The 26,732-nt window shown below is 39.8% G+C and overlaps 1 protein-coding gene across 47 annotated transcripts in view; it reads left to right on the top strand.

Moving 5' to 3' along the window:
• kiaa1217 (KIAA1217 ortholog) overlaps positions 1 to 26,732 on the top strand; it is a 116,509-nt gene that overhangs the window by 83,426 nt on the left and 6,351 nt on the right. For 9 of the 47 annotated variants that reach the window (XM_078938612.1, XM_078938632.1, XM_078938628.1 and 6 more), the window contains 15 exons: positions 1,725 to 1,920; positions 5,190 to 5,388; positions 6,216 to 6,309; positions 12,330 to 13,147; positions 14,034 to 14,138; positions 14,582 to 14,631; positions 16,986 to 17,125; positions 17,278 to 17,453; positions 19,747 to 19,877; positions 20,631 to 20,778; positions 21,396 to 21,882; positions 22,017 to 22,215; positions 22,287 to 22,576; positions 23,768 to 23,923; positions 24,161 to 24,283. In XM_078938612.1, the coding sequence (XP_078794738.1) occupies positions 1,725 to 1,920; positions 5,190 to 5,388; positions 6,216 to 6,309; positions 12,330 to 13,147; positions 14,034 to 14,138; positions 14,582 to 14,631; positions 16,986 to 17,125; positions 17,278 to 17,453; positions 19,747 to 19,877; positions 20,631 to 20,778; positions 21,396 to 21,882; positions 22,017 to 22,215; positions 22,287 to 22,576; positions 23,768 to 23,923; positions 24,161 to 24,283 (3,312 nt within the window). Of the gene's footprint in view, positions 1 to 638; positions 720 to 1,724; positions 1,921 to 3,269; positions 3,478 to 5,189; positions 5,389 to 6,215; positions 6,310 to 12,329; positions 13,148 to 14,033; positions 14,139 to 14,581; positions 14,632 to 16,985; positions 17,126 to 17,277; positions 17,454 to 19,746; positions 19,878 to 20,630; positions 20,779 to 21,395; positions 21,883 to 22,016; positions 22,216 to 22,286; positions 22,577 to 23,767; positions 23,924 to 24,160; positions 24,284 to 26,732 lie in introns of those variants that run through there. The other 38 variants (XM_078938617.1, XM_023949985.2, XM_023949991.2 and 35 more) reach the window with 15 other exon arrangements.

Below are 26,732 nucleotides of genomic sequence, written 5' to 3'. Positions count from 1 at the left end.
TGGCATAATGGCTACCTACAGGTGGCAGATGATGCCAGTCAAATTTGACACCCCCACGGCTGGCGCAGTTGCACGAAAGGATTAAGCAGCAGTGTGGGAGGGCTGTTTGGACCCCCCGTTGCTGAAAAAGATCCTAAATAATTCAGTGTTAGGATTAAATTCCCCAACACATGTTATGTATCAGATTACATATCAATTTAGTGCAAACTTTGTTTTAAGTAGACTATGACACCATTAGAGAAGGACAATTTTAGTTTTTGTGTGCTGCTGCTTAAGTGAATTTTAATGGGATTACAAATTTTAATTGAGGGTTAACAGATTTTTATTCATCAGTATGAACAAATTAGAGAAATGTATGCATAATCACCTAGCAAATGACTGCGAAAGAGTCCGTCCAAGAACCCATTACTTTAAAATGGAACTTGCTTCCCCCTATTAATCGTAACTGCTGATTCAAAGCCAGCACGTTCTGCTCAAAGAAACACTTCCCATTTGTTTTTCTTTTGTTTTTTTAATCTTTTGCTGTTGACATTGATTGATATATGTGTTTGATGACCGTCTCTTTCTCCATCTCAGCTTCCCACTGAAACATCTTGTCCATATGGTTTTTTTTGCTCTCTCCCTTTTTCCTCCGTCAGTCTCTGCAGGTCATGCTCGCCTCCCTTCACTCTGAGCTTGACATTCAGACGTATTTGATGAAAATCCAATTGCCCCACAGAGTTAGTTGGTCTTTTTTTCCCCCCTTTTATCTGCATCATGCTGGCCTGCGTGTGTCTTGTAGTGCGTGGCTATATGTGCACCCTCACTAGCGCCTGCTGTGTGAGCTTGTTCCCAGTATGTCTCAGCATTTCACTTTACCTGCCAGCTTACCTTGACCATCAGGCCTAACCGGTTTGCCCCAAGTATAAGCTTCAAAAATAAATCAGCTTTTGTTATTGAAGTGTTTGTTTTTGTATGTATTTTTCTTCGTCTGATTAGTCATGTGTTTAAGTGGGAAAGAAAAGAAGCATGTTGTGTTGCCCGATGGGTCTGTCCGTGTCTTTGTTGGACTGGCTCTCACATTGGTGCAAAAGGAGGGCAATGTTTGCTGGCCCCCTTCTTTCAGTCGTCTCTTGTATCTTAGGGCTGATCACCTTACAGCACCAGTTCAGTGGGCCATGAAGCTATGTCCCACACTGTCTCATTGCATGCTTGATAAGGCTTTTTCATGCAGGTTGGATTACAGAGAGCTCTTCCAATCTAAAAGTTTTGATTAAAGAATTCCTAATCTGCTACTGGTTGTTCTGATCACACCTCAGTTTCTGTCTTTCAGCAGTAAATTGTGAGTCACATTGTCGTAAACTTAGAAGCTTTTGCATGATTGATGATTGAACCACAGGTGGAACTGCACTGCAAGGATTTTGTTTGCGAGCATGTACCAGTGACAAACATGAGGCTGAGGGGACTTTACATGGTGGCTGTCTTGGGTTTTGTTTGCCTTTGTTTAGCAGGAGTCGAGCTTGAAGTTATCATTACAGGTTCTTTAATCTTGCCTGTTAAAGAGAGGGCGTCTCTCAAAGCACAAGGCAGACAGAAGCAGACATTTTACTCCACAATTGGCACAACAATTCACTTACTGTTGGAAAACATGGATGAAGTTTGAAACTCAAGTGTTTTAATGTGTTAATTTTTTCTGTTTTCTTATGAGCTCATCGTTGTTGTTTTTGATGTTCTTCCCCCTGCAGAGCAGAAGCCCAAAACACGGCGCCAGCCCTCAGCCCAGTGTCGGTGACCAGGTTGACCATCTATCTTTGGCCTCCCTAGAATCTTTGGACACCATGTCTGAGGCAGAGGCGCCCACGGCGTTCACCCGCGGGAGCCGGGTTCGTGCCAGTCTGCCTGTTGTGCGCTCGACAAACCAGACGAAGGACCGCTCGCTAGGTACATCAACCTTTCTGTTTTAAAAAAACAAAACAAAAGCTCTATGACTTTAGCTTGGGAGGAGACAACAAACAAACCATTAAAAACGAAGGTCCCAGCAGGGTGGCGCAGTGCTCAGTGTTCTTGCCTAAAAGCAAGAACGGTGGCCCCGCAACAGTTTGTGTCCAGGGAGTTCCCTGCCTTCGCCCACAGGTGTCTGGGATAGGCTCTGGCAGCCATGTGACCCCGAAAATGGATTTAGAAGATAAATGGATCCACCCAATTATGAGATGGGTTTCCTTTTCAAGCTTTCAAGATGGCAATTGTCTTTTCTGAATGACAAGTGAAGGAATGTTAGTTCCCTGCCAAGACAGCACGCACTCTGATTCATCAGACCGCAGACAGTTCAGACCAGTGGCAGAGCTAGAACATTTTATATGAGGGTGGGGGGCAGAAGACTTTGGAAGGGTTGCAAATGAGAGAAGTGGGGTATTACAAATGAAATTGTTGATAAAGGCCTTTTGCTAACACTTTATTAGAGGAAAAGCGGTGTTTAAACAAAAGGTGTGGTTAAATCTTCTTAATAATAAGCAATAATCACACGATTTGGTCACACAGTTGATCTGAACTCAGTTATTTTTTTTTGCCTTGGGTTTTCACAGTTTAGATTAAATGTTATCTAAAAAAATACATATATATACATATACTGTATATTTATATATATTTGTGCTGCTTCCTTTTCCACAAAGCAAACATAAAAGGTTCTTGCTGAGCTACCCTTCAAATTAAAACAAGCTCCTTGAAACCAGTTTTTTTTTTTTTTAAGATGTGACCAAGATGACTTCATTTCTTTGCTTCTACTTCCTAAAACTCGTTTTGGTAAGAAGTTAAAAACCATACTCGTAATTACAGATGTGCATAAGTGAAGGCTAGATAACTCATTTATTTGCTCCCAAAGTGAACATAAATCAAGTTCTGCTGGAAGAACCAAAACTTTTACCAACATAACTGGAAAATCTTTGCTACTCATTCCAGCTTTTCATATTTTTTTCTTGTTCTTATTTCATCTTGGAATACAGTTTTGAGGCAATGGATATCAGAAATACCGCTTTTATAAACATGTATAGTAAAAAATAATTTAGACAGTGCGAAATTTGAATTCAGTAAGAAAAACCACATGATGTAATTTACTAAGATCTTTGTTGGTGGCAGAAAAAGTGACCCCAACAATTCCAGCTCCATCTTAAATAAAAGAAAGAAACTTAAATTAATTTGCAGACTTAAACTCACACATGCATGTTCCATTATTTCTTTCTAAAAAAAAAAACCATGAGGACAATGCATTAGGACAGAGGGTTATGCTGTTGATTGGGAGGAGAACAAAAAAGGTGGGGGCTCCGCTTTACGGCGCCGTCCCTCCCACCGTCTCTCACACATGATGCCAGCGAGGCGCACACACTCTTCCCACTGAATCCCGGCGGACATTTGGGGCTTCCCTGTCTTCTGTGCTTTTGCTGCGGTGTTTTTCTTGATGTCCCAACGCTCGGCTGAAAACAGAAAAGCCTTACAACCCCTACTGTAAGTATCAGATACTTTCTGATTAGATATTTGTGCAGTCTTATAGAACTTAAAGAACGTTTATGCAATTGTATTGCTTTGATTTAAACTTTTTTGGTAAGAATGGATTGAGAGACGTACTTCAAAATCCCCATTTTCAGCTTCTATGCCTGCACTTCATTGTAGTTCCTTGGTAACAAAACCAGCTGGCCGTTTGTTTTCAATTCTGAGTGAAACCAGGTGCTCAGGAATGTTGCACGGTTTGACTGTTAAACCTTTCTTATTGCAAATCCGAAATCTCTTCGTAATTGTTGCATCATTTGTATAAAATTCACTTCAAAAGTTAACATCTAAATGATTTTTTTTCCCATAGTGGATGTCTGCAGAAAGACGAACGCTGTTCTGCAAATTTGAGCTTTTAGTTTTAACTGTGTAGTTTAAAACAAAACAGCAGACTGACTGCATTTTTACTTCCTGAATTTGGAGCATGTAGGATCTTGTATAATATTTCACAAACATCTGGTAGCTTTTACTGGCTTGGTTCTTTTTGTATGGGATGTAAGCCACGTGAAGTCAAACCCCTTTGTTTTTTTAGGCTGAGCTATTTTTGGTGTAGAAAGTGACACGGAAACTAACAGAAACTTTTGGATTTTGTGATTTCATAAAATTCTTTCTAAACACCTTTATGATCATCAAAATGCTGACCTTTTCAGGGAATGTTTTTTTTTTCTTCATATTTTACTGCTTCTGGTTATTCAAGTGTCGAGTGGGTGTGTCCATAAATGTTGTGGGAGAGACATCTGTTTTTCTAAAACTGCACAGATGCCACACCCAGAGGTTCAGAGGTTCAAGCTCTGGTCTGTTTGATGGGCAATTATTTTTTGTTCCACCCTGAGCACACTGCTCTGCCGCTGCTCCGTGTCCCATGAAAAATTAAATCCTGAACATGCAGTTCAACATGGATATTTTGCATTAATAGGCCCATATATTTACAATTCTACAGTCACAAATGCAAGCTGCACAAAAAAAAATTGTTTTCTTTGAGTGGGGTTTCATTTTTTATCATCCTCCTCTTTCATACAGCAAAACCTGCTAAGCAAAAACTGGAACTGTTGTTTTTTCACAAACACTTCTGTACAGATGCCAACATTGAATTAGTGAAATATCTATTTCTGCAAATATTTTCCACAAAAAGAACTGGTTGTTGAAGCTATGTCCTGTCTCAACAAGCATGTAATAATCAAAATATAACCTAGTTTAAATAAAGTTCTTTAAAAACGTTGTCTTCTATTTGTCAAAGGAGTCTACCTGCTCCCAGAGAAGGAAAATATCCTATTTTGAAACTATTGAATGTCTCAAAAATATGTAAATAAAATATCCTCTTGGGGGAGAACTTCATCCATTACAAGGTCAAGCTTAATAAATTTAATATTGTGACCAACAAACAAGGGAAACATTAAAGCAGTGTTGTGTTTGACGAAAGCAAAAAAAAAGAAAAAGTAATTTAGTAAAATTAGATATTTAAAATAAATGGAATGAGCTAAATTCTTTTTTGAAAAAAGTGTCTTTGAGCCCAAAAATCTTTTATTGTTTTGAAAATGTCCTTGCTCTCAAAGTGGGAGAGAAAAAGACAAACCGTCCATCTGCACATCTCTGCCATGGAAAACATTTGGAAGGAATTATCTTCAGGGTTAATTGAGGTGCCTATTTTTTTTTTTTTTTTTGCTTTTTAGGTGTTCTGTACCTGCAGTACGGGGATGAGACCAAACAGATCCGCATGCCGAATGAGATCACCAGCATCGACACAATCAGAGCTTTGTTCGTCAGTGCCTTCCCACAGCAACTCACCATGAAGATGTTGGAGTCGCCCAGCGTTGCAGTTTACGTCAAAGACGACATGCGGAACATGTACTACGAACTAGCAGATGTCAGGTAAGGATGCTTGGGGGAATGTGGGACTTTTAATATAATACAGAAGGGGACATGAATAATAAATTAAAGCTTCACCCTTTCTTTCTTTTTTTTACTCATAATGGTTGTTTAATTCAATCAGCACTGCAGATTGCCCCTTTTCTTGAACAACAAATCACGCAATACACAAGTCGGTCCTTTTAAACTCCTCCCCTTTTGTGTCCATGGCTGCTTAGGAAGGGAAATGCACTTGGCTAGGAAACTTCTCTTCCTTTTCCTTCTGTTTTTATGTGTGAAACTTTCTTTGAGCTCATGACAAAAGAAAGGAAAATATTCCTGTTTTGTTTTTTTGCACTGCGTTTAATTGAAAGCAGTGCAAGCTCAGTGTTTTTACTTTTTTAAGGGTATGATTTATGACAAATTAGTTCAGCATTATTTCCAAGAAGACAAACAATCAATAAAAAAAACTATTTTTTATAGGACGGCTTCTGAATTTGTAAGAAACTTTGCCCTCCGGTCTACAGAGTTCCTCCTTGAGTGAGGTGAAGTTTGTACTTTATGACTAATTCTTTATCAGGGTTGTAAAAAATTGTCCCGTGGTGCCGTTAAGTTGGCACAAACAGCAGTAGCAAGTGTCTGTTTGCCACACGAGCTGCTGAGCCGCGTCTTCAGCCACACAAAGTAGATGGTTTTTTTTTAGATTTGCAGAAAATGTCACAGAACAGGGGAGAGTCAGAGCCTGTGTCGGGGTACGTGCCCTTGGCTGGGCTGTTAAAGACATCCAGGCTGAGACAAGATCGTCCTTTTTCTGACGGGGATGTCTGGGCTGCCTTTATGTCACAAAACAGGAACATCGCCGCTCACTCCTGCCTGAAGGTGTACCACAAAGACCCAGCTCAGGCGTTCAGCCACGGACCCCGACCTGCCAACGGCGATGCTCGGGTGAGTGTTTCAAATGTCCCATTTGCCTTACATCCTGTTTGCATTCTAGTGAAGGAATGTCCTCCTGCCCCTCTTAATCTTTGAGGAGGGGGGGGGGTGTTGTATTGTTCTCCTGGGGGCCTGCATTTGGGCTTTTGCTACACGCTCTGCTGCAGCTTGTTTAAGAGACAATTCAACTCCGTTCTCAGGACGATTTCCCTTGACCACCAGTCCTAATCTTTTTCTCTCCTTTCGAGTCTGCTTCGTTCATTTCCTGCAAATGCAACAAAACTGGAGAATCCATTTTCTTAAACCTTAATTTACAAAATCTGGCCGACTTTGTTCTCTAACTCACAGCTTCACTCTGTCTGCAACAGATTTACATGCGGCAGCGTTAAACTTACAGCCAACTGTAAACGTCATGAAAAGAAAGTTTTTTGGGGGAAAACCTATAGCTTTTGCATCTAAAAGAAGAGTTATTTAATCTGTGTGTATGAGAAAGAGCAGAAATACAATCTAGATTAAAAGGACAACAACAATCATACTGCATGTATGGTTTTAAAAAAATGTAAAACTTGCACAAGAAAAGGGAAATGCAAAGACAAAACAAAGCCAGGTAATGTTCAAGGTAGTTTCATGAAGCTTGAGCAAACATTGAGAAACTGCTGACGTAAAGTAGGACACGCAGAAAGGCACTGTTAAGAATAGTTCTGTTACTTTTTAACTAACAGACAGACTTATTGGTGTGGTATTCTGGCGTCAGAAGAACAGGAAGTAATGTTGACATGCGCTCTGATTCCAGGCAGCGCGTCTAACTCAAAGTTCTGTTTATCAGCGCTCCAAACAAACACGAAGAACAGTAAGGCAGCTCTTGCTAAAGCATTTAATGTTGGCAGCGTCACGCTTTCATTTTTTGTAATGTTTTTCTTAATAAAAACACTGGTTGATAATCACAGCTGAGGGGGCCTGCAAGTTCAGCAGGTCACACTCTCCATAGCAACTTAATGTGGTCAGGTTATAGCGATGGCTGCAAGCTGGCCACCAGTGTCACATGATGCAATTTGCTTTTGGATTACCTGAGAACACAAAAGTGCTGAGTCCACAGTCTGGGCTTAGAGGCTGAATGTTAATCATTAGGAGAAATGTGATCTCATGCTGTTTACCTGAATTTACTTGAAGATTTGAATGGATGATTGGTTTTTTAAAACATCTGGGATTTAGGAAAAATGTGTCTCTAATCCAAAAGTTTGTAATATCTAACCAGAGGATGTGTACACTCGGATTTAAAGAGGTATTTATGTCTTGAATGTGTCATCTTTGAAAAAAAGAAAATCAATTTGTTAATGAAAAACTTTATACAAATTAGCAAGAGGGTTGTGTAGACAGTAGTTTAACATTCAGTTGTCATCAATCTGGGCTTTTGCCTACTGTCTGTGTGCTTTGTTCTTTAAATTTTGTCTGAGTAAAAGCATCATGTGCAGTTTGAGTTATTAGTTTTGTAGGAAAAACACGTTATTTCACCCGGTTATAAGTTTGTGTTTGAGGACGGAGGGTTTGAAGCATGTTGTGTCAAAACAGCTTTCATTGATGTTCCCCTACTAGCAAAGCACATGCTATCAGTGTATTAAAAATTATAATAATAATAATAATTAACATTTATTTAATTTTTGAGCATCATCAGAACTGAAAAGAAAAAAAACATGTTCCAGCTGTGTCATTTCTGTTGTGCTTCAGCTCAGTTCTTTGCTATTTTTGAGCTTGGAAGGTTATGAGCCCCAGTCCCAAAGTAAATAGATCTATTCTTGTGGTAGTAAAATCTGAAAATAGAGTAGGAGGCGCCAACATCTTTACAGGATTTCAAAATAATCTTTGATGATTTGTTTTTTCCAAAAAATTCTTAACCTAAATAAATTTAAAACCTTATTTTGTTTCTGATTTGAAAAAAAAAGAGACACTAGAAGGTTTGAATCCAATAAATGGTTAGAAGCATCCTCGGTTTCTGACATTGACCTACTTGGGATGCTGCATTTCACAAGTACATCCATCTTATAGACCCTGAAAAGAATCAGGACATTCGAGATGTTCTGAGAAAACTTCAGTAACTTCACTTCTTCTTTCTCAATAAAAGTTTTTGTGTCAAGATGAGAGAGTCCACACTGTTTCCTGATGAGCAGCTGTTCAAACCCTTGTGAGGGGACAAACAATGTTCTGCATGAATACCGGGTTTCACTCCTGGCTTTTTTATTTAAAAGACCCACTTCAATAAAAAAATATATTTTTGGTGTTTTTAACATGTTTTTGTAGCATTTTTATGTATGTTGGAGGACATTTAAAGGATTTAAGACTAAAACTGAATTTCTGAGTATTTCTTTATTTAAATCATGATGGATCAGGAACAGATAAAAACTCAAAACAGTGCAAAAAAAGCTTTGTTGTGACACAACTGAAATAGGCGGACCACAGTCTCCCTGCACCGCTCCAGTTCTGATGCATCCACTTGCAATCAAATAGATCCGTGCACGTCTTGGTTTTCCTCATCTGAGCTGAATTCTGGATCAAAACTGTACGGCTGCAGAGCTCCGATACTGCTTGCTGCTTTTGTTTCTCTGAAGGTGTTAGGTTGGGGCTGTAAGCTAGTGGGAAATAGTCTAAACAAAGGAATGATGGGACATCATCCTGCCACTCTGCAGAAAATACATCTTAAAAAAGACACAGGCTTTTTACATTTTGGTTAAAAACTGCATAATCATAATTAAAAGAACACTGGGAACGCTTTTACAATAGATAAAAATATAGTTAGAGCTTTTTTCAATTAATTTACTGCATCGATTGGGGAAAAGAAAAAACAAAAAAATAAATTTTGCACGATGTGCATGTATGTTGAGGAGGGCTTTTATCATGATTAGTATTTTTAATAGTGTTTTTAATATTTATTTCATGTTAAGAACTGTAGGTGTTTGGTAACTGGAAAAGTGCTCTAAAATAAAGTTGAATTTGATGGGGAATACATATATATATATATATATATATATATGAAGGTGTGTGATAACTATTCATGTTTTGTTAACTCTTGCATTTGCAAACTTTCTGCTTTAAAAACTGAAAGACGACCCCAAGTAATTTGACATATTCAATTGTATTTCTGCTCTTGATCTGATGCAGACAAGTGATGTTACTATTATGCATAAAAGGTATCGCATAAACAGTTGTGGCTTTTATCTGGGAGTCCATTTAATTTTTGTGAAGCTATCAAAACAAAAGAAGAGAACATTTTTGCTGCTTTAAGCAGAAACAATACGACTATGAATGTTGACACGCCGCTTACAGCACAGCCCTTTTTGTGTGTTTGGCTTGGCTCGCTCCGACTTTCTGCAGTTTGTGAATTAGTTTGGAAACTGTACCTTTCGCTGACACAGCAAGAGACTGTGTGCACACAAATCACACAGGCTGCCCGCATTATTAGAGACTAAACACCGGGATGGAAAAGGGAAAGTCTGCATGTCAAACTGGCACAGATGTTCAGCTGAAATGTTCTGAAAATATTTGGGTTTTAGGGCTGTTTTCCTATTTATCTTGAACTGTAAAGGTGCACCAGATGTTTGGCATTGACAAAAAGAAAAAGAAAAATCTCTGACTTTTAACAACAGCCAGAACAATTCCCCTCAAAAGTACCAACTTTCCTTTTAGAAGCTTTTCTGAGTGCAGACACCTTTGAATAGCAGCGCTGTTTGGGGTTTGACAACAGTCATCAGCTGGGCTTTTTCGCGGTGTTATTGCTGCTCGCTCAGAATGGTGGTGGTTATTTTTGCGAGCTGTGTGAACTTTCACTTTGAACGGGTTTCCTAGTCACATTGTTTGTTGTGACAGCCGAGCATAAGCCCTTTGTATTTGAACACTCGGATCAAGTTTTGTATTCCTGCCCGTGCGAGCACACATGCCTTAGTGCACGCAAGAGTTACACCCACTTCATTGTTAACTTTTTGTTGGAAATCCATTTTGGTGCTCTGAAAAAAAAAAAAAAGGAAATAGAGAGAGCTGTAAAAAGCTGTACCTGAAGGTTTTGAAAGAACCTCATGATGATTCTTTACTGCTAGGTGTAACCTGTGAGTCATGCAAAGGAAGAAACAATAACATCCAACTTGACGGAAATGGAAGTGGGTTAGGCTAAGCCTGCATTTATCAGTCTACTTTTTTTATTACACAGGTTTTATTACTGTCTGTCAATTAAATTCAGTTAGAGCAAATAATTAATTATTAAGCTTAAAATTGCCTTCATGAGTAATTCTTTATTCAAATCAGTATGAATCAGGAACGCCATTTTCCAAAGAGCTTATTTGTGATGTAGAAAATACGCTGGGTGGGCCACAAGCTCCTTGCTCCATTCTACAAAGGAAAATGGGGGCGGGGTTGCTCTGTGCCAGCGGTCCCACTGACAACTCAGTTGCAAAGTTCAAATGAACCACTGCCACTCTGCAGAAACTATGTCCAACAAACCGACACATGTTCTTGCCTAAAGAAAAAAGGCATAATCATAATTAAAAGACCTTTTGGAAATGCTTTAAAAATAGATCAGAAGATAACGGGAGTGGCTTTTTTTAAGAATATTTCCAAGCATGTTACCTTTGTGGTGTATTTCCTTTTAGCAAAATTGCATTTTTGTGCTGTAGTTTTTCTAAATTCTAAACCAACTAAGATGTGAATGTAAGATGTGTAAGTCTTTATTGCAATAGCAATACACAAATAATACAATCACAGAAATCTGTGATCTAGCTCCTTTTGCTGGTGGAAGGAAAGAGAGAGGAAAGAGTTTCTCCTTTTTGTTTGTAGCTTTTCCTCCAACAAAATAAGTCATATTATGTTTAACGCTGATCCTCAGAGTTGCTTGTGATAAAGATCCTTGCTAAAAATAAGGTTTAAACAGAGAGCGCACCACAGATTTTGCAGCAAATTAACCTACAACAATTTTGCCCCCAGGAGGGAATTCCCTCAGAAAGTTGTTGTCTCTCCTGCAAAAAAGCAGGTTTGTTTAAAGCTAAAAAAGTAAATCACTTTAACAACAACATTAAAAAAGACATCAAATGACAAAAATATGTGTTCACAGGTTGTACAATTTGCTTTGCAGGCATAATAGCAAGAACATTAGGTGAAACTCTGTGTTTGTGGCCAAAAAGAAGCTACATTCTGATTTTGAAAGCTATAAAGATGGGGTTGTTTTGTAAGAAGCAACAGTATTACGTTTTTTTAATAGTTGCTTTTGTTTCAAGGGCATTTTGAGTGCAGAAATACAAATTGCACACAAAGTACATACTGGTTGACGCTCAAGCAGACAAAAGTATGCAGTCTGGTTGTCTGCCCCACTTTCTCCATTTCACTTTTTAAGCTGCATTGCTCAGAGCAGGGGTCTGCAACCAGAAGCTCTGGGGCCGCCTGTGGCTCTTTTATCCCTCCATCGTTGCTGTTTGGTTTTAAAGAAAAATGCTAACAATTTACAAAAATAATAGGTTTTTAGTTTGGGGCAATTTGTTTTAGTTGAGTTATTTACTGCATGTTTTAATTAGCTTACATATCAGATAACTGAAAATGATTTCATGTTTTATATTGTTAAAAAAGAAAAAGGATGGAGGTTTTCTTGCATTTTTAATTCATGTAAATCCTTTGCCACAGGAGTATCTTATTCAACACAGGGTGTATTTTATTTTTTTAAAAAAAGGAACCCATATGTACTGCTGTCAAAAGCGAATAAAATTAGAATTAGTTTAATATACATTGACAACATATTATTATCAAAGTTTAAAACCTGTGTTTTATTAATGAATGGCTTTATGGTAACAAAAACATAAATTGTATTTGTCTAAGCGGTGAAGTGGGACTATGCGACTCTAGCTGGGTTTTGGTCAGTAAGAAACTGGACCAAATGGCTCTTTTAGCGTTATAAGTTGCAGATCTCTGGCTTAGACGGTTCTGATTATGAAAAAGAATATTTTCTGCGTTTTAAAGTATTAACGTTACTCTCTTTTTTCATTATGTTTTTTTAAATTTAGATGCTTGGTGAGATGGCGCACCCTGGCCGTGAGGGTCAGCACCCTCTTAGACACCCACCGATGGGTCCCCCACCACACCACCCGATGCAAGGACCACTCCCTCCTTCTTCCCACCCAATGCCCCCGTCACCGTCCAGAATCCCATTTGGATCACGACAGGGTTCTCTACCCGGGAGTTCTACTGTTCCCAGGGAACGGATCTCTAATGCCAACCCAACAACGCGATCCATCTCTCCCTGCCCCAGCGCTATTCTTGAGAGACGGGATGTCAAACCAGATGAAGGAATGGCTGGAAAGAGCCACAGTTTAAGCAGGGGGAATGAGGGCTTGTATGCTGATCCATATATGCTCCAAGAGGGACGGATCGGCATGGTCGCTGCACCCGGTTCTCATCCCTGTCCTGGGCTTGATGGACCAGAGCATGGCATGGCAGGTTTCCACCGGGCGTCCATCCGCTCCACAGGCTCTTATGGTGGGCCCAGCCCCACGGACACTATAGATCACCCTTCTCTGTTCAGACAGAAGTCTAGAAACAGCCAGCTTCCCACATTGGGTTCCAAGACTCCTCCTCCATCGCCTCACCGGATGACTGAGGTACGGATGGTTGACATCCACAGTGGGCCTCCACATGGTGTACCACCACATGGTGTACCACCACATGGCATTCCCATGGAGAGAAGCTCCCCAGTGCGCCAGTCCTTCAGGAAGGATGACGTTTCAGGAACTAAGCCCAGAAACAACATGGGACCACCTGTGGTTCCAGATCTCCAGGGTCAAACCCTGGGAGCCATTCCAGCTCCAAGTGAGGATCTGACACGGTAAGCCCTCATCAAACCAAACCAAAGAGTTTGTTTAAATCCAAACTAAGACATTGCATGAAGCATGGACTAATTTTGCATCATGGTTTCACCCTAACCATTAGCTCTAAAGTGCTGACTATCATTCATGACACAGCAAGGTTTTAACCTCATGGTTTTCCAGCTTCCAGAGCTGCAAATTAAACCCCACAGACTAATGCGCCTACATGATAATGGCCATTTTATGTGAACAAACTGTTGTTGCTTTTTATCTGACCAAAGTTTCTCCAGGATCTTTTTTTGAGTTAAGAACTGCACGAAATACTATAAATCTTTCTGATGCTCTTTATTTTTCCAACAAAAATAGCTGAAACTAATTTCCTGAACCATGGTTAGGTTTGACTGAGACCACAGAAGAAGTGTAGAATTCCTAGAAAACCAAGCTTCACTCAAAGAAAGTATATAAGCTTGGAAAAAAAGACAAATCTGGACAATTTTAAATACGTTTTTGAGCTCATTGGGTCAGACCGATCAAACAGGACCACCTAAGAAGACTTTAACCACAGCCTCAAATGTCTTGGGATACCTACTTGGCATTTAAAGATAACTTTCAAAATAAACTTTTAGGAACTTTCTAAATAAACCCCTAGTTTCCTTTAGCTGTCCTGGAATCTATTAATGCACTGGTGGTTGTGATACAGAACTCAGGCATTGTTCTGATCCTGTTACCCTTCTGTCAGTTTATTGTCTGCAGCCGCTGAAGCCCCCCCCCCTTTCCTTAACACAACCCATATCCTTCCTAAAGATAAACGATTATTTCTGGGGAAAAGGGTTGCTCTGCGATCCATTCACAAAGTCAAAGAAACAACAGTGATGGTATGAGCAAAGTTTTCTAATGTTTCTGCAGAGAGCGAATGAAGGCTATGGAGCAACAGATTGCCAGCTTGACTGGCCTTGTTCAGCATGCACTTTTAAAGGGCCCAAACAGTAGTGGCACCAAGGAGCCTGCAAGGTAAGCCCTGACGGAAAAGGATGGAGTGAGGCGTCCGGGAAAACGCCTGGTGATTCACTTACAACCAGAAAAGGAAGGGTTTTCCCTGAAACACTGAAAAGGGGTGTGACACGTCAGCTGGTGCAGAGGAAAGAAGTCCATTTCTACAACAAGAAACAGTTTTGCACCTAAATAACAGAAGTTGCAACGTTTTTGCTGCTTGTAAACTCTTTGCAGTAGAGCCTCTTTGATCATTCTTTTTGTTAGTTGATGTTAAACTTTTGTGCCTGCAGAGAATTTGTGCTATAAAACAATGCTTGTTAACATGATTAACATCACTTTAACCACTTGAGTTTGTCAGACTTCATCCAAATGTGTTTGCTTTAACTAAACTCTACCAGCACAGCCACAGCTCAAGTGTCTGGACATTAAAGTGATTTTCTGATGAATTTCTCTTATCTCAGTGAAAGACCAACAAAGGCTCCATCTCCAGCCGGCAGTGCTCCCAGCTCAGGTGTGTATTTCTGTCTTGTCCAGACAAGCCTGAACTCAGCATTAACCAGAAACCGTCCTACTTTGCTAGCCGTACTTTTCTTTTCCTACCGTCTCGCCAGCACATGCATTTGGAGTTACAAAGTAAAAAGTCAAAAGCCAACAGAGCTCGCTCAAAAACCTTGAAAGCTAGACTGAAAACAAGTTCCTACTAACTCTCAGTTCTGGGAAGGTGATTCAGCGATCTGACAACTGCTGCCAGATCTGGCTGAGATCTGCAACCCCCACCAGCAACAGCGGCGAAGCAGAAACTCAACACACTCTGTGTGTCTTGAACGCTAATCCTGGGTATTACGGTGCATTTCAGAGGGATTTAATCTGCTGTGACTAAAACAATCTTCAAAACATCGAAGAAGTTACAGTCTGCTTTTTGAATTTGCCAGACCCCCACGGCCCATCCCAAAGCCGGAGGTTCTTCCACAACGTTAGCGGAGTTCTTTTTATTGACATCAGTAGTTTACATTGTAACCAGTATCTCAGGTCTGGGCTGTCGTACGGCAGATGATAAGATAACCACCTTTTTGTTTGTTTATTTCTACTGACTGAATCTTCCTGTGACAGATTTCTGTCACTCTAGAGTTGCATGAACAAATCAGAAAGTTTTCTTGTCTGACTCTCGAGGGGTATTTTTTGTAAAGATGATTCAGATTTTACTATAAGTATCTGTTTTTAAGGATTGTTTCGAAATACACTTTATTTAAAACATGACCCAGATACAAACTTAGTCAAATCTTTGCCCTTTAAACATAATGTAGATTATTAATACAAAATAAAATCATCATAAAAGATTAGGGTGGTTTAAAAGTTTTATTACCAGTAAAATGACATTGATATATTTTTATTTCTATATTTATAAAAGATAATTACACTATTATATACTTTGGGTTAAAACAAAATCACAAGGGGCAGAAAATTGAGACAACATTGTTTACAAAATCATAGAATTATAGTTTTAGAATTAATATGGTGTTGCAGGGTTAAAAATTAGAAAATTAATTATTTTTACTTTGCCATCAAGTTTATTGTAGAAAGAAATATCAAATTATTTAAAAAGTTTCCTTCATAAAAATAAAATCAGCCTTTTTTGCAGAAACAGAAAAATAATATTAAAACAAAATGTTCTCGAGATTTTAAACTAGTTTGTAAATATAAGCCTAATTTAAAAAAAAAAAACATACATTTCAGATTTATTTTTACCCAAAAAAACTGAGCAATTCCATAAACCTTGCATTTCAGAACTTTACATTTCATTTGAAGAAACCTGCTGTGTTTTCTGTTATTTTTCCATAAGTCCACTCACGTACTCCGGTGATTGTGCAGACATTTTAAAGCCTTTTCATCCAAGCCAAAATCATTGGCTTAATAGGTTTCCATGGTTTCTTCATTTGCATCTCTAAAAGGTGGTTGACAGATATTTCAAAGCTGCAGCCAGTCTAGCTGTTTTTATGTCTGTGTTGTTGCAAGAAAATACTTCCAGAAATCTTTCCATAGAAATGTAATTATTACATTGGACAAGTATATAAACAGAAAAATGAGTTTATTTGCAGAAAAAACAAAGTAATGAAAAGTTGGTTGAAAAAACGTTTCTTTTTTTGCTTTAAGAATTTATAAAACTTGAAAACATTTTCATTTAGTCAAAGCGTGTCAGGATAGTGATCAAATGCTGAGAAGTAAACCCAAAATACAGAAGCATTTTGAAAAATATGATGTGAACTTTTAGTGAGGAGTAGATGCATTTGATTGACTGATGATTAAAAAGTGTCTAAACATTTAAGTGAGTTTCCCAGGAGCAGTAGGTTTACCACAAGTTCAACCAAAGTCAATGTGGGACTAAAAATGACAACAAATAATGACATTGTATATAAACACTCCTTAAAGAAAGTGCAACAACCCAAGTGCCGCGTTCCAGACTGTCAATTAGCATGATAACTGATAACGTTCAATAACAAAAACAGTGCAATATAAGAACGTTTGCCTGCAAAAATGCCTCTTCCATAGTTTGAGTTTGCAAAACAAGTTCTGCAGAAATACCCAGATCCCTGGTGGGGTAGTGGTCAGTTATAGAAGAGTGAGAATTTGGTCTCGTTAGCAGAAATGAGCTCATGTAAGTGAAGAAACCAACCATGAACTCCTCTTTATTGGCAAAGTACTTGAGTAAAATGTAAGCGTCTGTCCAGCTGTTAAAGCTTCTTTAAAATTTGACCATGCAAGAAGACAATGGCTTTGAGCAAACCTGCAGGGTTGCAAATGATGTTTGACTTTCTTTGTATTTAACACCTCAATCAATCAATAGCTTGTTTTTCTTTTGCTACCCAGGTGGTTCCCCAGACTTGGCTCCTAAACGCAACAAACCCTCATCAGACAAGAGCTCTGCTCCTCTTAAAGTCAACCTCCTGCAGTTCAGGAGGAATGTCTCTGACCTCAGGATGCAACTTTATCAGATGCGACAGCTGCAGGCAAGACCCCTTTGTCCTTTTCATTGATTTGAGCGGCTGTAAAGCACTGACGTCCACCTGTGGCCTCATCTGCTTGCTTTATGGGTTCCCATGCAGGTTTGTAAGCCTCCAGAGTCCTCTAATATTTTATTTCCCTGTTTACGTCCCTGCAGCTCCAGAACCAGGAGACCGTGCGGGTACAGCTGAAGAGAACGGAACAAGAGATAAGTGTCAAATTCACCGAGGCCATGCGGCGTCTGGAAGACCCTATTCAGAGACAGAGATCTCTGGTGGAAGAGGACAGGCACAAGTACTTAGGCCTGGAGGAGCATGTTCTCACTCAGCTTAAGTATGTTTAATTTTTTATTTAAAGAATCCACTTAAGTTTTAGATTTTGTGTAAATTGATAAACGGTGTGCCAAATATATTGATCAAAAAGACAAAGCTCCAAGGCACAGTTGTGGTGTGCAACATTAGCCGTGCAGAATGAGACCGGTGTGTCATGTTTCCATTCAAGCAAGCCCCAGAAGCTTCTCCTGGCACCGCGGCGCCAAAGATTGATGTTGAGAATGTTTTGCTGTGATGCTGAGGCAGATCAGTTATAAAATGCACAAATAGGATCAACCACATAGGAAGATTTCCATGAAAAGATGGAGGGAATCTGCCCTATTATCAAATTAAAGCACCACACAAGGACTTTGAGGTTACCATGGGGGCTGCTTGTGTTTTCACGAGTTGGCAGAATTTGCAAAGTTGCTCTGCAGACGGAGCAAAAATTGTGTTCAGTGGATGTGAGGCTTAAAATGACAACAAATAATGACATTGTAAATGATCATGTGCAGATAAACAGTTAAGTTCTTCTAGCCTGATTTGTTATCGTGCAATTCCTGCCCCCATTTGCCACTGTTTACCTGAATCAGGTGTGTGCAGCCAATCAGGCCCTTAACGGGGTAGCAGACTTTGAGAACACTTTGTGATTTTAAACTCAGACGTTCATTGTTAGTTGGACAACAGCAATGTGTTCCTGCGGGGAATAACTGAAAATGTTTTGCAATGTTCAGAAAGAGATTATGGGATTGCAACATGTCTCTGTCAAAAAGTGCTGCTGCTCTTCTGGTCTGACAGAGTAGGCAAGATCCGTCACCCCTGAATACATGTGCTTCATGAAGATCTAATAATTTTATATGCAGTTGAAATTCCATCAAAACAGGAACTTTACCTTTAATTTTGACATTTTTTTTTGTCTTAACCATTGTTGTGTATGACTTAGTTTAAGTGGATCCATCCATGTCAAAGTGTGCCATCCTTCCGTCAAATCTTTCCTTTGGGCTTTAGAGCTGAGCAGAGACACACCCATGTGGCTCCAGTCGGTGATCTTCCATTTGTAGGAAAATCCCCAAAAGGTTTCAGTTTCATGTGCTCACCTGAGCTTTTCCATCCTAAATGCTTTGACAACACCCTCCAAATTATAGTCCACAGGTTTACACAAGCAGGCAGGGCCTGCATTTTTAGAGCAGGCAGGCTGGAACAATAGGCCAGACTGTGGAGTAATTATCCTGCTCTTTCTTTAATTTTGTCATTTCAACTTGCCAACAGGAAGTGGTAATTGAATCTTCTTTAATTTGCATGTTTACTAGGCTTGGTGAAGCCTTTGCCATGCGGGAATAGGGATGCTTTTTTCAAAGGCGGTCATAGCAGCTCGTGGATTTTTAGTAGTGAACCAAAGTGGTTTTGGGGGATAGCAATTAAGATTAATAGGTGGTTGACGTATCTCAAACACAGCTGCTGATATCTTAAAGTTCAATAGAGGAATGGGCATTGATTTAAGAAAAATAACTATTTTGACCTTTTAAATTTTCTTAGAGAAGCGTGAAAGTGATATTCTGTGATGACATTTTATCAGAAAGACCTTAGGCTTTTACCTTTAAAAAGACAAATGGCATAAAAACACACTTTTCATCATTGGCTTGCAGTGTCTCAGAGAGAAATTTTTTGTCACAGTTCACTTACATCATTGTTGAGCACGCCTTGACTGGCCAAACATTTAAACTCTCCACCCACTTATAGCCAGCCAGGCCTTCAGAATTCGTTTGATTGAATTGATTGGTTGATTGTGTATGTTTGTAACCCTTGTGCTATCTTAGATGACCCCACCCTTACATTGACGTGTTCTCCCTACCATGACAAAGGTGGATAAAGGTGGAAAGATTTCATGTAATCCATGGACACCAGTGCAGATCACAAATCTTTGAAGAAAAAAGGTTCAGAGCACTGTCTAGTGGGTCTAGACGACCCAACTCCCAATGTTAACGTGCCAGGATAGCACAAGGGTTAATACAATCTGAATTTAAATCACAACTTTGGACCTCAACTTTGCCAAGTTGCCCTTGCAGAACATCCAAAAATAAATGAATCTACACTGCCCCCTGGTGTTGAAAAGCGTAACTGCAGCTTAGTTTTAACATGTTACTTAAGTACCGAAGATGATTATCAGCACAATCAAACCGACATCTGATCGCTTTTATTTTACTTCAGTTAAGACCTAGGCCTTATTTTAACAGTTGTATATTTTACATTAAAATATATATTGGTATTTTTTTGTTGTTATTTGTAATAACCTGTGTTTTCATCTTTGCTTGCAGTGAGCTGGAGCAGTACGTAGGTTCCCTGCAGAAAGACTCAGCAACTGCCCAGAAAGTGGTGACCCTTAAGGACGTAGAGGAAGGAGCCATAACGCTGAGGAAGGTGGGGGAATCTTTGGCAGGGCTTAAAGGTAAGATGATGGATTATCTTTTTATATATACTGTACCTCACTGATACTTAGACTTTTGTTAGACTGAAACTTTGAAAACATTTCTGGTGAATATTCTGCAAAATCTTCTTCATAGCCACATTTTTGCCCAGCTTGCTAGATAGTTGATGGTTTGATCCTGGTGGGGGGCACTGTTGTGTAAGTGGGATTATGTTTGGGGCAAAGACTCAAAAAGGGCTTGATTTAAAGAAAATAAAAAAATTAAAACTTTGTCCAAATCTTTAACTTACTTAAATTATGTAAGTTGCTGGAAAATTGACTTATCCGTTTGAGAGTATTTTTTCTGCAGATCAACGGTGTCCATTGTAAGCGTCAAAACATTTTTTGTTAGTTTTATTTTCATGCCGTTAAAAAAAGGTTTTTTATTGGCAGCCTTTTTTTACCTCCGATTTAGCAGAAGAAGCTACAATTCCTCTTTTTTATTTGCGTTTGTCTTTTGTTTTTTTGGAGTAATTTGCTTTTGCTGATTCCTGTTAAAGACTGAATCACTTATAAACCCTCCCTAATCCATCAATTTTAGGATTTAGGAATTTAAGGGTTCTGTTTTATTTCAAAGCACAAGGCTGCTTTAGAAACTGATGCAAGTAAACCCAATTGCACAAACAAAAATAAGGAAAATATAGTCTGTTTACCAGAAGATGATCACATGTGTGAGAAACTTCTGGAGACATTTTTTGCTAATATTTATATTTTTCTTTCCGTGGAATTCCTCAGGAGAATTCCCAGGCCTGCAAACCAGAATGAGGGCTGTGCTCAGGGTGGAGGTGGAGGCTGTGAAGTTCTTAAAGGAGGAGCCCCACAAACTGGACAGCATGTTAAAACGAGTCAAGACTTTGACTGACACACTCAGCAATATGAGAAGGTACGCCGAGAAATGAGAGTGAGGCAGCAATCCAAAAAGCAGGCCATGGAGGTGACGCTTTACAGGATGTGGAGTCTGTGATGAGAAAAAAACTGCACTGGTTTTAATATCAAGCCAGTATTTCGCTCATCAAAGGTCATTCTATGTTAATAAAAGAGCGTGCCATGCAGCTGTACTTACTTTCAGCATCTGTACTAAACTGATAAGCGAATGAATTGGCTGCTCAATGCAGCGCCTCATTTCCATTATTCATTCATTCCTCATGGATACTTGGTGATGGTAGAGGTGTGGGTGCCAGTTTGCGCCTACAGTCCCTCTCACCGGGACATTCGTACGCATTCACACACTCCAGCCACACTTGAGGCAGGGAGGGTGAAGTGTCTTGCCCAATAACACAACGACAGTTGACTTGGGGGAGTGGGGATCGAACCACCGACCCTTCGATCATTGGACGACCTGTTCAACCTCCTGAGCAACTGCCGCACCAAATGCCCTGCTGTTAATCCATAAGACTTTTCATCACAGAATTTGATGGTGTTTCACTGCGGATGTTGATAATTTGTCAGCGCTATTTCCATCTGATTTGTCTTACACACCTTTTTTTCGACTCTCTGCAGATGTTCAACTGAGTTTTCCCAGAGAGGACGCGATTGTTCTACAAACGTCCCCGTGGCTAACAGCCCTGCAACAGCAGACTGCCCTGCAGAAGCTCTCCCAGCACCAGTCCAGGCTGGGTTAACCCCTGCAGCCCCGCCAGAACCCCAGAGCTCCACCGTGAAGTCTGAGGTGATGCCTTCCTCCCCAGTGGTCATTCATCATGTTCAGAGCTCCCCAGTCCTTATGCAGCAGTCCCAGCAATCTGCAGCTTTGATGACTCAGGCCAGCCCTCCACCCACCCCCAGCCACACTGTCATCTCCAGCCCCAGCCTGAGCAAGACTCAAGGTCGGGAGTCTCCCAAAGGAGCCGCCTCAAACCCACAGAGTCCTGCTCGTCATAAGAAGACTCCTGTGAATGGTGGCAACGGAACAGCTCATCAGGATCTTGTTATTGAGGAGCTCCAGAACAATAAGGAGAGAAGTAAAAACAGAACTGTGTCCATTGAGGTATGTTGAACCAAATGACTTTATTTTTATGCATATTTAACTTACTTATGCTGAATGACACTAAGTTGTGAATTTTTCTCGTTTCTGATATTGTGAATCTTCTGTTTTTCTGTGTTTTCACGCAATATCTATAGGCAGCAGAGAAAGAATGGGAAGAAAAAAGACAGAACATGGGTCATTACGATGGGAAGGAGTTTGAGAAGATCCTTCAGGAGGCCCAAGCCAATATGATGAAGGGAATTCCCAACCTAGAGACTGATGAGAGCCAACTGCTGCCACCCGCTGCTGCTGTAGGACAAGGAGACGTTCGTAATCCACCTGAGTCCCCATCAGGTATGATTTTTTTTTTTTATTAGATCCCAGGAAAGTACACGTTGTTCATGTATTATTTGCTGAAATGGCAGAAGAACCAGAATCAGGGTCTCCCTCTGACAATCCAGCCAAGAAGGGGCCCGAGAAACCTCCCAAACCTCCAATGGAAAAACCCACCAAGCTATCAATGGAGAGACCTTCCAAAACTGCCACGAAGCCAGCAGCTGCTGACGGTTTGACAAAGCAGGGGTCGGATAAGCCCAACAAGTCCCCGCCCCCACCTCCTCCGAGAAAAACCTACTCAGCCTCCAATTCAGGAATGACTACAACTCGCTCTGGAGAGGTGGTGTTCACTGCCAGAAAGGAGAGCGTGTCAGCTCAGGTCAGTACAGTTAAATAATGAAGAGATGCGTCTTTTGATCACAGTCAACTATGCAAAGAACCAGAGTTATGTGGGACTGAACTTCTCTCTACATGAAAATCTTTTTATGATGCTCACACAAAAAACTGTTTCAGGTTTTAATTTAAGTTAAGTTTTGTGACAAAATAGTGATAAAACACTGAATGTAAAAAATAAAAAACCCTAATGTGGATATGAAGACAAAAAAGACACTCAAGAAATTTACCATCCACGCTGCTGTCATGAATACAACTGCCACCGCACCATGGGGAGGCATCGGAAGAATTTTTAAGATCTTTGGAAAACCGTTGGCGTTGTCATGAATGTAGAAGGCTGAAGTCAAACCTCAGTCATTCAGACAAGGATGACGTCATTACGAGATGGGCGGCCATAGATGCTTAAATGTCTCTGAATAGCAGCCGTGCAAATGCAGTCCCACCAACCTCCAGCCTCCCGTTAGTCTGAGGGTATATCTGCCCCACTCTGCGCTGCAACCACGGCCCCACCCAACAACTTCTTCTTCTACGCCCTTCCTTTGCGCTTATCTCTTTTTCTATGAGTAGTGCAGAAAACACAATGTTCTGTTTTCTTTCATATTCTTGTCAGTATCAACTGGAATTCGTCAATACGCAGGTCTCTGAGTTGCTGTGGTGCTATCAACACCATGAGGAGTTTTTTGCAACATCATTGACATCTCATTTATATGCAGGACCCACGATGGCCGTGATCACCAGATTGACAACTGGTCATCGCCGGGTCCCCGGCCCATGTCAACAGCCATCGTTGCGTGCCTGCTCTGCCACCATCCACCTTGATTTCTATCAATCGGATGGTGGCAGTGGGACAGCAGAACGGGCAGTCTGATATCGGCTAATCATTAGACGATTTTGGGGACAGATAATCGCGCTGGGGCCTTCCTGCCACCCGCCTGTCACTACACAGATGTCAAAAACTTGTCCGGCCTGCGTAAAACTTTAATTTTTTTCTTAAAATCTCAGCAGCCATCGCGCAGTGTGTACAAATGCAACTACATCCTCACGATTACCACACAGCAACTTGCCAAATTTGCTGAAAAACCTTTATTTTGGTCATTTGGGATATGTGACCATAGTCTTAGCTTCATCATTTAAAAAATGTTATAATAGGTTATTTTGTTTCCATGACTTGAATTAGGAGGATGAGGAAGATGCTTCACCTTCCTCACCCCATCTGAAGCCTACCAAGGTCCCACCAGAGAGCAAGTCAAAGCCTGCCACGCCTCCCCCTGTTACTGCTGCTGTAACCATGGAGGAAGAGGATGAAGGCCATAAAATCATGGCGGAACTACAGGTGAGTTATATGGAAACACATACATGAGCTCAAATTTGAAGAAGGGATGGGGAGTTTGATTTCTGCACTGCGGGGGGGTGGTTGCTTGTTGCTTCTTCCTGTGGTGGGTGACTTCTTCAGCGGCCATTTCCCTTCATTTGCAGCAGCTGTAAAGAGAGAGAAAAAGCGACCCAGAATTCACTCTTTCTCTTCAAGGTCCTTGTCCCAACGTCCCTTTCACTTGTTTCCGCCCTTCAGGTTTTCCAGAAGTGTACAATTAAGGAAGTAGGGGGGAAAAATTTGGTAGAACCCACCCCTCGAATTGAGCCCCAAATCAAAGAGTTAAGACCTGGGGCTTTGTTACCCCTCAAAGAGAAAAAGGTAAAATACTCGCCGTCCCACAGCTGCCCAACTAACTACTTCCCTTTTACAATCAGTTACTCTCTTATTCCTACAACCCCTGTGCTCCTGCTTTGGCTAAAAAAACCTTATAAATGCTTCCACACCACAAAACTCCTTTCCTTGCTGCTTTGTGTTTCTTCTTTTGACTTTGCTGGAGATTACATTTTGGATTTGTTTCTTTTTTTAAGGATTAAGTCTGCATAAAATTGAGCTTCTGAAAAACTATGTCTGTTGTACAATGTCTGGATTAGTGGAATTAATAGGCTCATGTCTATTCTTCTAAATAAATAAAGACCTGTAAGTTACACTGTACCTTACAGGCAATTAAAACGTCTTCTGTCTTTCTTTACTGTTCCTAATCATTTGCAAGTCATGCAAACATCCCAGTCAAAGCTCGTTGTGGTTGACACAAACTGTTTTTGCAGACTTGGTTCACTATTGGTCAGTCTGGCCCCTGTGCATGCTCCTCTCCTTCACTCATTTCCTGAGGAATTCTTGATTTCTCTTTATCTTTGCACAACTCTCCCCTCAGTTTGCTTTTCTGAGCTTTACACTTTTATAATCACTAAATATTTATTACATTTAAAAACACAATCCACATAGTTCCTATTAAGTCAATTGTATGTAGGAGAACAAAAGATGTTCTCATTTTGTAGATGTTTTAAATGAGATTTCTAACATTTGCATTTGTAGTAAAGATTCCACTAAGAAAAATTTGTTTTTTTTAGACAAAATGTCCTAAATACTCAATGTCAACAAAACACTAGCTTGCTGTTATGTGCATTCATGTTATATGACTAAGGGAAAAAAGTGTAGTTTTACACTTAAATTCTAGTCGAGGACAGAATATTTGTTATCAGGGTTGAAATAATGTTGTCTAACGGCCTATTTTTAATTCCGGAAAGCTTGTTGATGTTTTTAAAGAAGCTTAAGAGAACAGGGGAAAAAATAAGAATATGCTGAATGTTTAGGAAAAGAAACAGAACCAGGTATTAGTGGGAGCAAAACAAAATGGTGTAGTTAATAAAGAAAATGTCTGTTTTTCACTGAAATTGACATATTTCGAGAGAGTTTTTCTCTGCAGGGTTGCATTGTGACTCACTTGGACGGAGTATTAGAACCACCATAAAAATAAAAGAATAAAGTCATAAAATTATGAGAATAAAGTCATAAATTGAGAAAAAAAGTCAATACTTTACAAGAATAAGGTTATACTTTCATAAGTGAAAAGCTTTGAGATGAAACTCGTAAATTAATGCAGCAAACGGCTGTTTACTAAGAAAAATTACAACAACAAAAAAGAGCCAATATCGTGTTTCAGCATGAGAGATATAGAGTGCATTGTAGGCTATAACTTCAGCATTTGTTTCACAAAGAAGGAAATACTGAGTCTTATAATAAGTCAACATTATATTATCGTAAGTAATAACATTGAAAAGAATTTGCAGGAAACTGGGCCTCTTCAGAAAAAAAAAGTCACACAGATTTAGGCAAGATTGTGTCTTGCAGTTGGCCGACTGCAGGGATATCGCTGGTTACATAAATGAACAAATCAGAGTGAGGGGTTTTGTGGTTTCCCAATAAATATTAAGACTGGTGATAAAGGAGTGGATTTCCGGCGGGTGCCGTTTAAGCCACGTTGCATCTATGTGCAACGTGGCACACAGATGCTTGTGTTAAACTAAAGCCTTATGGCTTTGCCATAAATGGCTGCATGGATGGATTTTGTCAGCATAAAACGGGGATAGAGGCTTACACCACCAACTTTATTTCTGAACTATGTTTAGGTCACCCTGTGCCGGTCCCCAGCCTGGACAAAATACAGGGTTGTGTCAGAAAGGGCATCCGGGTAAAAATCTCTGAAAATACACCTGAATAAGTGAAAGCTGATTTGCTATGGCGACCATGGAAGGGCTAAGCTAAAAAGTGAACAATTCCTGTAAAATTACAACTTTTTTTCATGCTTTTACAACTTTATTCTCAATTATATATATAAATATCTGGACATATATATCTATATATAGACATAGATATAGATACTTTATTTTGGCCCTAATACTCTGTCATAGACTCCCAATTCAGAAAATTTCTTTTGTCACTTGGGACTATGGGTCCTTAGATTAGAAAAGAAAATATTTAAGTCTTTTGTGCAGTTTTTTAATCAAATAATTAGTGTAGTTATAAGTATGATACAGACTTAACTGCACAGAAAACCTAGAGTTTTTAATAATTCCTCAAGGCATTGTTTTGCTGTCATGGAGAGCCTATAGAAGTAGAAAGCAAGTTTTATAACTAATTTTACATGACACCAATGTGCTTTTGGCAGAACACGGCAATGTTGTTAGCTGTTAACAAAAGTTTTAAAATACTTTTTACATTAGCATCTGTTTTCCTTGCTTTACTTTAAGTTGATACTGAGATTTCATTG

Source organism: Oryzias latipes, chromosome 20 (genome assembly GCF_053564925.1).
Source record: "Oryzias latipes strain Hd-rR chromosome 20, Olatipes_Hd-rR_3.1".
NCBI classification, from domain to species: Eukaryota; Metazoa; Chordata; class Actinopteri; order Beloniformes; family Adrianichthyidae; genus Oryzias; species Oryzias latipes.
This window is presented reverse-complemented; position numbering and strand designations above follow the sequence as displayed.